Raw genomic sequence first — 11,715 nt, forward strand, 5'->3', positions numbered from 1 at the left:
CATTATCTACCAAGAGAATTCTCTTCGATTATAATCACAGCCGTATATATTCCCCCCCAAGCAGACACATCGATGGCTCTGAACAAACTTTATTTGACTCTTTGCAAACTGGAATCCATACATCCTGAGGCTGCATTCATTGTAGCTGGGGATTTTAACAAGGCTAATCTGAAAACAAGACTCCCTAAATCGTATCAGCATATCGATTGCGCAACCAGGGCTGAAAAAACCTTGGATCATTGTTACTCTAACTTCCGCAATGCATATAAGGCCCTGCCCCGCCCTCCTTTCGGAAAAGCTGACCACGACTCAATTTTGCTGAGCCCTGCCTACAGACAGAAACTAAAACAAGATGCTCCCACGCTGAGGTCTGTCCAATGCTGGTCCGACCAAGCTGATTCCACACTCCAAGACTGCTTCCATCACATGGACTGGGATATGTTTCGTATTGCGTCAGATAACAACATTGACGAATACCCTGATTCGGTGTGCGAGTTCATTAGAACATGCGTTGAAGATGTCGTTCCCATAGCAACGATTAAAACCAGAATTAACCAGAAACTGTGGATTGATGGCAGCATTCGCGTGAAACTGAAAGCGCGAACCACTGCTTTTAATCAGGGCAAGGTGACTGGTAACATGACCGAATACAAACAGTGCATCTATTCCCTCGGCAAGGATATCAAACAAGCTAAGCGTCAGTATAGAGACAAAGTAGAATCTCATTTCAACGACTCAGACACAAGAGGTATGTGGCAGGGTCTACAGTCAATCACGGACTACAAGAAGAAAACCAGCCCAGTCACGGACCAGGATGTCTTGCTCCCAGGCAGACGAAATAACTTTTTGCCCGCTTTGAGGACAATACAGTGCCACTGACACGGCCTGCAACGAAAACATGCGGACTCTCCATCACTGCAGCCGAGGTGAGTAAAACATTTAAACGTGTTAACCCTCGCAAGGCTGCAGGCCCAGACGGCATCCCCAGCCGCGCCCTCAGAGCATGCGCAGACCAGCTGGCCGGTGTGTTCACGGACATATTCAATCAATCCCTATACCAGTCTGCTGTTCCCACATGCTTCAAGAGGGCCACCATTGTTCCTGTTCCCAAGAAAGCTAAGGTAACTGTAGCACTCACTTCCGTCATCATGAAGTGCTTTGAGAGACTAGTCAAGGACCATATCACCTCCACCCTACCTGATACCCTAGACCCACTCCAATTTGCTTACCGCCCAAATAGGTCCACAGACGATGCAATCTCAACCACACTGCACACTGCCCTAACCCATCTGGACAAGAGGAATACCTACGTGGGAATGCTGTTCATCGACTACAGCTCGGCATTCAACACCATAGTACCCTCCAAGCTCGTCATCAGACCCTGGGTCTCGACCCCGCCCTGTGCAACTGGGTACTGGACTTCCTGACGGGCCGCCCCCAGGTGGTGAGGGTAGGCAACAACATCTCCACCCCACTGATCCTCAACACTGGGGCCCCACAAGGGTGCGTTCTGAGCCCTCTCCTGTACTCCCTGTTCACCCACGACTGCGTGGCCACGCACGCCTCCAACTCAATCATCAAGTTTGCGGACGACACAACAGTGGTATGCTTGATTACCAACAACGACGAGACGGCCTACAGGGAGGAGGTGAGGGCCCTCGGAGTGTGGTGTCAGGAAAATAACCTCACACTCAACGTCAACAAAACTAAGGAGATGATTGTGGACTTCAGGAAACAGCAGAGGGAACACCCCCCTATCCACATCGATGGAACGGTAGTGGAGAGGGTAGTAAGTTTTAAGTTCCTCGGCATACACATCACAGACAAACTGAATTGGTCCACTCACACAGACAGCATCATGAAGAAGGCGCAGCAGCGCCTCTTCAACCTCAGGAGGCTGAAGAAATTCGGCTTGTCACCAAAAGCACTCACAAACTTCTACAGATGCACAATCGAGAGCATCCTGGCGGGTTGTATCACCGCCTGGTACTGCAACTGCTCCGCCCACAACCGTAAGGCTCTCCAGAGGGTAGTGAGGTCTGCACAACGCATCACCGGGGGCAAACTACCTGCCCTCCAGGACACCTACACCACCCGATGTTACAGGAAGGCCATAAAGATCATCAAGGACAACAACCACCCGAGCCACTGCCTGTTCACCCCGCTATGATCCAGAAGGCGAGGTCAGTACAGGTGCATCAAAGCTGGGACCGAGAGACTGAAAAACAGCTTCTATCTCAAGGCCATCAGACTGTTAAACAGCCACCACTAACATTGAGTGGCTGCTGCCAACACACTGACTCAACTCCAGCCACTTTAATAATGGGAATTGATGGAAATGATGTAAAATATATCACTAGCCACTTTAAACAATGCTACCTAATATAATGTTTACATACCCTACATTATTAATCTCATATGTATACGTATATACTGTACTCTATATCATCTACTGCATCCTTATGTAATACATGTATCACTAGCCACTTTAACTATGCCACTTTGTTTACATACTCATCTCATATGTATATACTGTACTCGATACCATCTACTGTATCTTGCCTATGCTGCTCTGTACCATCACTCATTCATATATCTTTATGTACATATTCTTTATCCCCTTACACTGTGTATAAGACAGTCGTTTTTTTTGGAATTGTTAGTTAGATTACTTGTTGGTTATTACTGCATTGTCGGAACTAGAAGCACAAGCATTTCGCTACACTCGCATTAACATCTGCTAACCATGTGTATGTGACAAATAAAATTTGATTTGATTTGATTTAGATATGCACTTAACCCTAATTACTCCTGTAAATCAATCTGGATAGGAGTATCTGTAAAATGAAAGCAACACTTGAACATTCATAAGACGGACTACAATGTACAGTTAATTGTCTTAAAATTGACATATTTCTTGATTGAAATGGAGATGAAAAGCACCTCTGACTAGCTACAATTATGCAGTAAGCTAAGCAATGCATGTAACTTTTGTCCTGGTATTCACACAAGAGATCCAAGAGATCCTCTTGCAGCTGTTTGACAAATTGTAAAGCTTGCATCGGTTTAGCACACTGATTAAAGGTTGAGGTTAGCCTTATTTTTCATATCACGCTTTGGTAAGCTTCCATATAATCATTTTATTTAACACTTTCTCTCTCATTATCCCAGGTCTCCCAACAGTCTCAGAGTACGTCACAAATGCCACAGTATTCCCTTAAGAGTGCACTACTTGATGCTGGTCAAAAGTAGTGAACTATTTAGGGAGTAGGGTACCATTTGGGATGCACACTGGGGCTCAAAGGACTTCTGTTTATTCCTGTTCTTTATGGATCTCATTATTCACTGTTGACTCAATGCTAACATGCATCCCAAATGGCACCCTGTTTCTTATATAGTGCACTGCTTTTGACCAGAGCCCCATCAAAAGTAGTGCACTACATAGAGAATAGGAAACCATTTGGGATGCAAACCCAGTTTTCAGAGGCTGCCTGTGGTTGGTATTACCTGGCTGTGTGTAGCAGTGAAGTGGATTGCATGTAAAAACAGCTTTGTGAGTACAGATCCCATTCCCACTGCTGTGGTTTCTCTGCTGCTCTGTAATTCAGATGATAAACAAAGAGGCAAGAGCTCAGACTCGGTGAAAGGTCAATGATCTGAACTCAATCGTTCTAAGGATTATTCATAAATCAGATTTTATCACCTTTTTTTATCACTAACCACTTTGATGTATCTCTATAACTACTTGAATTGAACCATCTCATTTGGTGTTTTTGAGAATCCAAACGTGATGTGAGTGTAACAGAAGGAACACCAGGAGAGATTTAGTGATTTTAAATAAGTGTGACAATTTATTTCCCTAAGTTTTGCCAAATGTATCTTGGCGACAAAAGCATTTCACAGAAATGACATACAATTATCACATGGATGGGGCCAATATGGCTATAAATAAATTGAATAAATAAAACATGGGGACAGAACAATGTGCATTAATTATTATACAACATGTATAGAGACATTTCAGACAGCAATAAATAGAACCAAATATAATCAGAAAACGCTAAAGTTCTAATGGATAACCATAAGATCATTTAGAAAGGTCTGTTGTCAAAAGTAGTGAAACTTAGTCAAACTGTGATAACGCCTGAAATCAATCAGCTGTGTTTCTTATGCCAGGTCATAGAGTCAATTCAATAAGTCTATGAGATTGTGATCTTCTATGAATCCAATGTTTTCTTGAGAGAGCAGACACAAGAACCTTGGACAGGATACACTGTAGCAGCAACAGTGCTTCTGATGCTGTTGAGTAACTGTCCCTCAAATCCAGTGATAATCAGAGGCATGCATAGAGTAAAGTTTCAGCCATTCAATTTATTAGCTATGATCTGAAGTTCTGTTTGAGGGTTGCTGCTGAAGTCCAAAGGTGTGTCAACAGTACACAGGAGGACCATCGAGTGTCCGTCTTTGTCTTTAGGATGTGGTGTCAATAAAGTTGACTCAAGTTCATTGCATTTCTCCTGCATGTGTCTCCAACCATCTGCATCTCTCTGACACTGCACCCACCATCACTGCCATTCACCCCCTTTAATGACCCACACCGTGACTGAGCCAACATGGGGTCCAGTAGCAGGCTTCCTGTGGAGTATCCAATGCATCTCGAGGGACCAAAGCATATGAGTCCCCAATGACAGGTGGACAGAGAGAGATAGATGAATCTCTGCCCTCTCTGTGTGTGAGACAGAGTATGTGGACATCTCCCTTCTCATCTCTCTTCTCGTGCCCTGTGTTGTTGTCCCACCATCAATTTCTCCAGCAGCAAGAGAGCTTTGACTGTGGCCTGAAGAGCTGATGGGCCCACCGCTTTTTGGTCTCTGTATTTCACCCTGGAGAGAAATAGGAGAGACCCATTAGACACCAATGATTAGACTTAACTCAATTCAATACAACTGTATTTATCCCCTGAAGGGCTATAAAGACTGTTGAATTCAGGTGATGTTTATTTGCATACTAAAACCACAAGGTTGGCCTGGCCTGTCAATCAGATGTAGGATCTTAATTTGGTCACCCCTTTGCAGGAGAACTTTCTTGCAATGCAATAAATGTAAACTTGCAGTGTATTTGAGGTTTAAAAGTCCACTTTGAAATTTCAAACTGTGTTTTCCCTTCACGAAAAATGTATATTTACTATAATCCACATAGAGTAATTCACATTTCATCTAGTTGCAGGATTATTTTCCTGCTGTAACAAACTGGCTCAAATTAAGATCCTACATATGTCTCGCCTGCAGGTTTCTTTTGACACATCAAACCTAAATGCTCAGCAATTTGCCATATATGTTTCCATGTTATGAATGTGAGCAGACACTGGCGCCTGACTGAGCGGGGGTAGGTTTCCAACCCTGATGCCACATGAGAAGAGCTGTGCCAGGTGAAGGCTCCATTACAGGGATCACTATGACATTTATGCAAGGGAAAGTGATACATGCCCTCATAGTCTGAGTGGGGAAATTCCATCACATAAATAAATTAGAGAAAGAAAACTGTTTCTTTGTTGTTTCTAAACTTTCACATTCTTACATTTCATATTTCAGTGAGACTCTCTCCCATAATATAATATACTATGCTTGAGGGCCAGCACTCTCTCAAATTACGTCTTTATATCCCCCATTGACTATACAATGCGTGCCGCCTGAGCTTCACAGCGGCACAGATCCTTCTACAGTTTTACCCACGGAGAAAGTATGCACTCTGCTAGATTACGTCTATCTTTCGTGAGGTTATAATTACAATGTCCATTTATTTTGCAATTAGACCTGTGGTATTCTCTTCTTACCTTTTAATCCTACTCGTCTTGGCTGAAAACTTGTGTTTGCACTGATGCCTCTCAGCACAGTCAGCGCCCACGGCGGGCTGGATCGCTGTGTCTGGCGTTACTGCTGCTGCAGCATATCTGAAGAAGAGCGAAAGTACACAAGACATGAACTTAGAGTCAGTCGGGTTTCCATTAATCATATCGTTTCGAAACATTTAAGGGGGGGGGGGAATAACAAGACAAGGTGTAAACCTGTTCACACAGGTTACGATGATTTGCATTGTTGACAGCTCAAATGAGAATCGAATTGAATAGATTGCCAAGTTAAATAGAAAAGGCGTTTTGAAATACCAAGCACGGGTGATTTATTGATCATAAACTACAATGTTGCAACATCCACATAGCAGTAGCAGAGTGGAACGCGCGTAATTACCCCAAATATTAGGCTAATAACATAATGTAATACGTTTTTGACATGTTTTAACTAAAGTTATTGGGCTAATATTATATAACATGTTGTACCTCAGGTAAATTTCAAGCTGACAGAAGTTTGTACATGTGCTGTCATCTTCATGGACGCACTTGCAGCGAGGGTCCTGCTTGGAGAGGGCGGGATCCTTGATGGCGCGCTTCTTTCTGGAAGCGTTGCCCAGACCGTAGGAAACCACGCGCCTAAAGAAATTAACGAAATTATTAGCCCACTGTAACCAAGCCAGTTACATTACATGTAACAATAGAATAGAAGACATATAATCAATTGTCGGTCGGAAAAGTGACTTACTCAGGCGTGTTGACCCATATGATGTCCAGGTGACAGAAGTAAACGCACTCCTTGTCCAGGAACGTCGCGCAGGAGCATCGCTTGTTCCTGATGTGGCGCACTGGCACCGGGGTGGCTGTTGTGGAAGCCGCTGTATCCTCTTCCATAGGAGCGGATGAGACTGTGAGGGAGAAAGTATGTTAATTACCTAAATTGAATACTATTATATTAAAAAACCTATGCCAGAAATTATAACATAAGATGCTATTGCATAGGCTATTGCAATTTATCGACTACGATTGCGCAGTTATTGTGTTGGATTCATTATGCTGCTTCAGGATTAAAGAGTGTAAAATATATGTATTGTTACCTAGCCTATTGTGGCCATTCATGTTAAAAAAGTGAATCAAATAATACTGAAAACACAAGATATTCAATAGTTGCTAAAACATGAGGCTCATTTTGGAAGATCTTACCCGCATGTAAAATTCCAGAGTACATCATTGACAACATGGAGCAAAGTATTCTCAAATCCATTTTTTATATTTCTTTAGTACAGTTAAAATAATCTTGTTCACAAAATGGAATATTCCCTTTTTAATGAAAAGGCTCCAAAAAGCTAGCAAAAAGCGACACGGGTGCCAACTGCGTAGGTTCGCATACAAGGTACGTTCACAAAGGAGTGCAAAAGCATTCCACTTGCACGGTTCTGTCAGTGCCTCCACATGTGCACCTTCTGCCCTTTATATACTAAGCACTTACCACCTCCGCCCTCCCCCCTGCAGTCGCGTGTAAACAGTTTTGTCCTTTGACTTATTCGTAGACAATGCTGTTTGTTAATAATCACCGACAAGCAACGTGCAGCCCAAGATAAGAACTGTGGATGGAGACGCCGGGAGGCAGGCGGCGACGCGAGCCAAGTTTTGACCAAGGAAGTTCTGAAGACGTAAATGCACACATTTTACAGTAGATGGCGACCAAGTATCAATGTATTAGCTTTACAATCGCATCAGCTCTCTAAAACGTTTTAATTTCCATAGAATGTATAGTCAGGTCCATCATTTTTGGCACCCTTGATAAAAATGGGGGCCCCTGTTTTCGATACTCTAGCTCTTCAATACTCTCCCCTTGCGAGGATAACTACACAGGCTTGATTGGAGAACTGGACTGACCTCTTCAATTCAAACCACAGGTTTTGATTTGGGGTTCAAGTTCGGTGACTGAGATGGACATTGCAAAATGTTAATTTAGTTGTAAAATAACATTTGTGTGTGTGTGTGTGTGTTGATTTTGAGTAGTGCTTCGAGTTATTGTCTTGCTGGAAGATCCACTTGTGGAAATGTGTTAGCCTCATGGCAGAGGCAACCAGGTTTTTGGCTAAAATGGTAAAGTTAACAAGGGCCCCAGGACCAATGGAAGTGAAATAGCCCCATAACATCAAACATCCACCACCATATTTTACCTTAGGTATGAGGTAGGCCTACTTTTCTGAATATGCTTTTGTTTTTCAACGCCAAACCCACTACTGCTGTGTGTGACCAAAGAGCTCTATTTTCATGTCATCTGACGACAGCACCGGTTCCAATCCAAGTGCCGATTCCGTAATATCAAACTCCAAGTGGTGCAATGGGCAGATTACATGAAAATAGATATCTTCAGCCATGAACACGTGGTGAGTTTGACTTTGAACATCAGACTTCCAGTGAGACAATAACCCAGGCACAAGGCCTAATCAAAATCTGACTTCCAGTGAGACAATAACCCAGGCACAAGGCCTAATCAAAATCTGACTTCCAGTGAGACAATAACCCAGGCACAAGGCCTAATCAAAATCTGACTTCCAGTGAGACAATAACCCAGGCACAAGGGCTACTCAAAATCTGACTTCCAGTGAGACAATAACCCAGGCACAAGGCCTAATCAAAATCTGACTTCCAGTGAGACAATAACCCAGGCACAAGGCCTAATCAAAATCTGACTTCCAGTGAGACAATAACCCAGGCACATGGCCTAATCCAAATCTGACATCCAGTGAGACAATAACCCAGGCACAAGGCCTAATCAAAATCTGACTTCCAGTGAGACAATAACCCAGGCACAAGGCCTAATGAAAATCTGACTTCCAGTGAGACAATAACCCAGGCACAAGGCCTACTCAAAATCTGACTTCCAGTCAGACAATAACCCAGGCACAAGGCCTAATCAAAATCTGACTTCCAGTGAGACAATAACCCAGGCACAAGGCCTAATCAAAATCGGACTTCCAGTGAGACAATAACCCAGGCACAAGGCCTAATCAAAATCTGACTTCCAGTGAGACAATAACCCAGGCACAAGGCCTACTCAAAATCTGACTTCCAGTGAGACAATAACCCAGGCACAAGGCCTAATCAAAATCCACAAAGAAATGCTTAATTGACCTCAAAATACTTATTTGCAATGACCATCTCTGTCTCCGGACTTGAACCCTATTGAAACCATGTGGTTTGAATTGAAAAGGGCAGTCCATAAGAGCAGATGAAGGATATCAAGGATCTGGAAAGATTCTGTGTGGAAGTATTGCGTAACACTTTCCCTGTCTGCCACTGCTCTTGTTCAACAAAAATGTCCTGTGTGTCATCACAACTTTTGGAGATATTTTAACAAAACCATTTTGTGGTAAATTGATACATTTTTTAAAAATGTTTAAAAAGTTGTAGGTATATTCCAATGAAGTTAGATCTATAATTGTTTTTTGAATATACACATAGGAAGGCCTTAAGATATATAATCCACTTGTTTTTTTTTCAAGGGGGCGAAAGTATTCGGCCCCCTTGAACTTTGCGACCTTTTGCCACATTTCAGGCTTCAAACATAAAGATATAAAACTGTATTTTTTTGCGAAGAATCAACAACAAGTGGGACACAATCATGAAGTGGAACAACATTTATTGGATATTTCAAACTTTTTTAACAAATCAAAAACTGAAAAATTGGGCGTGCAAAATTATTCAGCCCCCTTAAGTTAATACTCTGTAGCGCCACCTTTTGCTGCGATTACAGCTGTAAGTCGCTTGGGGTATGTCTCTATCAGTTTTGCACATCGAGAGACTGAAATTTTTTCCCATTCCTCCTTGCAAAACAGCTCGAGCTCAGTGAGGTTGGATGGAGAGCATTTGTGAACAGCAGTTTTCAGTTCTTTCCACAGATTCTCGATTGGATTCAGGTCTGGACTTTGACTTGGCCATTCTAACACCTGGATATGTTTATTTTTGAACCATTCCATTGTAGATTTTGCTTTATGTTTTGGATCATTGTCTTGTTGGAAGACAAATCTCCATCCCAGTCTCAGGTCTTTTGCAGACTCCATCAGCTTTTCTTCCAGAATGGTCCTGTATTTGGCTCCATCCATCTTCCCATCAATTTTAACCATCTTCTCTGCCCCTGCTGAAGAAAAGCAGGCCCAAACCATGATGCTGCCACCACCATGTTTGACAGGGGGGATGGTGTGTTCAGGGTGATGAGCTGTGTTGCTTTTACGCCAAACAAAACGTTTTGCATTGTTGCCAAAAAGTTCAATTTTGGTTTCATCTGACCAGAGCACCTTCTTCCACATGTTTGGTGTGTCTCCCAGGTGGCTTGTGGCAAACTTTAAACAACACTTTTTATGGATATCTTTAAGAAATGGCTTTCTTCTTGCCACTCTTCCATAAAGGCCAGATTTGTGCAATATACGACTGATTGTTGTCCTATGGACAGAGTCTCCCACCTCAGCTGTAGATCTCTGCAGTTCATCCAGAGTGATCATGGGCCTCTTGGCTGCATCTCTGATCAGTCTTCTCCTTGTATGAGCTGAAAGTTTAGAGGGACGGCCAGGTCTTGGTAGATTTGCAGTGGTCTGATACTCCTTCCATTTCAATATTATCGCTTGCACAGTGCTCCTTGGGATGTTTAAAGCTTGGGAAATCTTTTTGTATCCAAATCCGGCTTTAAACTTCTTCACAACAGTATCTCGGACCTGCCTGGTGTGTTCCTTGTTCTTCATGATGCTCTCTGCGCTTTTAACGGACCTCTGAGACTATCACAGTGCAGGTGCATTTATACGGAGACTTGATTACACACAGGTGGATTGTATTTATCATCATTAGTCATTTAGGTCAACATTGGATCATTCAGAGATCCTCACTGAACTTCTGGAGAGAATTTGACTGTTGTAAACTATTTGATGGGGGATCGAGCTACACATTTACTAATGATGGAAAGTGACGGGGGTACAAAGCGGTGCAATGTGGAAAAAGGTAAAAGTAAAACATTCTGAGTCAAACATTTCTGACGGGCCTAATCAAGGGCCTGGTGTTAGACCGTTTCCATTGGCCAAGGAACAGCTTGTGCTAATGGCTACAGGACAGGACAGCCTGTCTGGCTCCTTTCCAGTCAGGACATCAGTCTATGATGCAGGGAGCAGAGCCTCAGTTTCCTTTTCATAAGAGCCCAATAAAGCAGCTTCTTTCAGCCTTATTATAGGCGCCATCTCAAAGGGCTTTGGAGTAGACCTAGCATAACAGACCATGAAGCTGCTTTGGGGTTGCACAAACAAGGTAGGCTCTGAAAGTAAAAAGGCTACGGATAACTCTCACTCTCTCCATGTCTCTGATTTGGTGGGTATTCTAACTTGGCAACATTCTTCCCACCCGCTCCACTACACTACACCCACGGCTCTAACAGGAAGGGCTATTGCCCTCTAGGCGTCTCTGTTGCCTCATCCCAGGATCCACCTCAGGCCCCAACAACTACTAACTAACTGAATAACAGAGGCAGGCTCTCTCTCTCTCTCACAAACCCTGATAGGCAGATAAGTCACCATCTACATCCCAAACGGCACCCTATTCTCTATATCGGGTCAACAGGGCTCTGGTCAAAAGTAGTGCACTATGTAGGGAATAGGGTGCCATTTGGGCATACACAGATTAACTAGAGTAATGAGGAGTCTTACTGTAAAAACTCTTGAGATGTGCAATACGTTCTCTTCCTCACTGATGTTCACTCTCTCTCTGGTCTAGTGTGATAGAGGTCTGATTGCATTTGTTTGGTCAGTGCCCCCCGAGAGCATTCCTGATGAAAATGGCTCTTTCCCACGGAATATGAAATCCACTATAAGGCTGAT

General features: G+C 43.2%; 1 protein-coding gene across 1 annotated transcript; it reads right to left on the reverse strand.

Moving 5' to 3' along the window:
- Nucleotides 1-3,828: 3,828 nt before the first annotated feature.
- On the reverse strand, nucleotides 3,829-7,442 carry edn1 (endothelin 1). Its single transcript, XM_020501856.2, has 5 exons — nucleotides 7,049-7,442; nucleotides 6,594-6,753; nucleotides 6,335-6,484; nucleotides 5,834-5,950; nucleotides 3,829-4,883 (listed from the first exon to the last, which is right to left on the reverse strand). Exons 1-5 carry the CDS (start codon nucleotides 7,107-7,109, stop codon nucleotides 4,763-4,765), a joined length of 609 nt encoding a protein of 202 aa, XP_020357445.1. The 5' UTR covers nucleotides 7,110-7,442; the 3' UTR covers nucleotides 3,829-4,762.
- Nucleotides 7,443-11,715: the final 4,273 nt, after the last annotated feature.

The sequence above is a fragment of the Oncorhynchus kisutch genome, linkage group LG14, assembly GCF_002021735.2.
Source record: "Oncorhynchus kisutch isolate 150728-3 linkage group LG14, Okis_V2, whole genome shotgun sequence".
NCBI lineage: Eukaryota > Metazoa > Chordata > Actinopteri > Salmoniformes > Salmonidae > Oncorhynchus > Oncorhynchus kisutch.

Coding starts and splice junctions, on each gene's coding strand:
- edn1 (XM_020501856.2), bottom strand. CDS start 7,109: ATGGATTTGAGAATACTTTGCTCCATGTTGTCAATGATGTACTCTGGA. Junction 6,754..7,048: donor CTCTGGAATTTTACATGCGG/GTAAGATCTTCC, acceptor TCTCCCTCACAG/TCTCATCCGCTCCTATGGAA. Junction 5,951..6,334: donor CAGCTTGAAATTTACCTGAG/GTACAACATGTT, acceptor GCTCTTCTTCAG/ATATGCTGCAGCAGCAGTAA.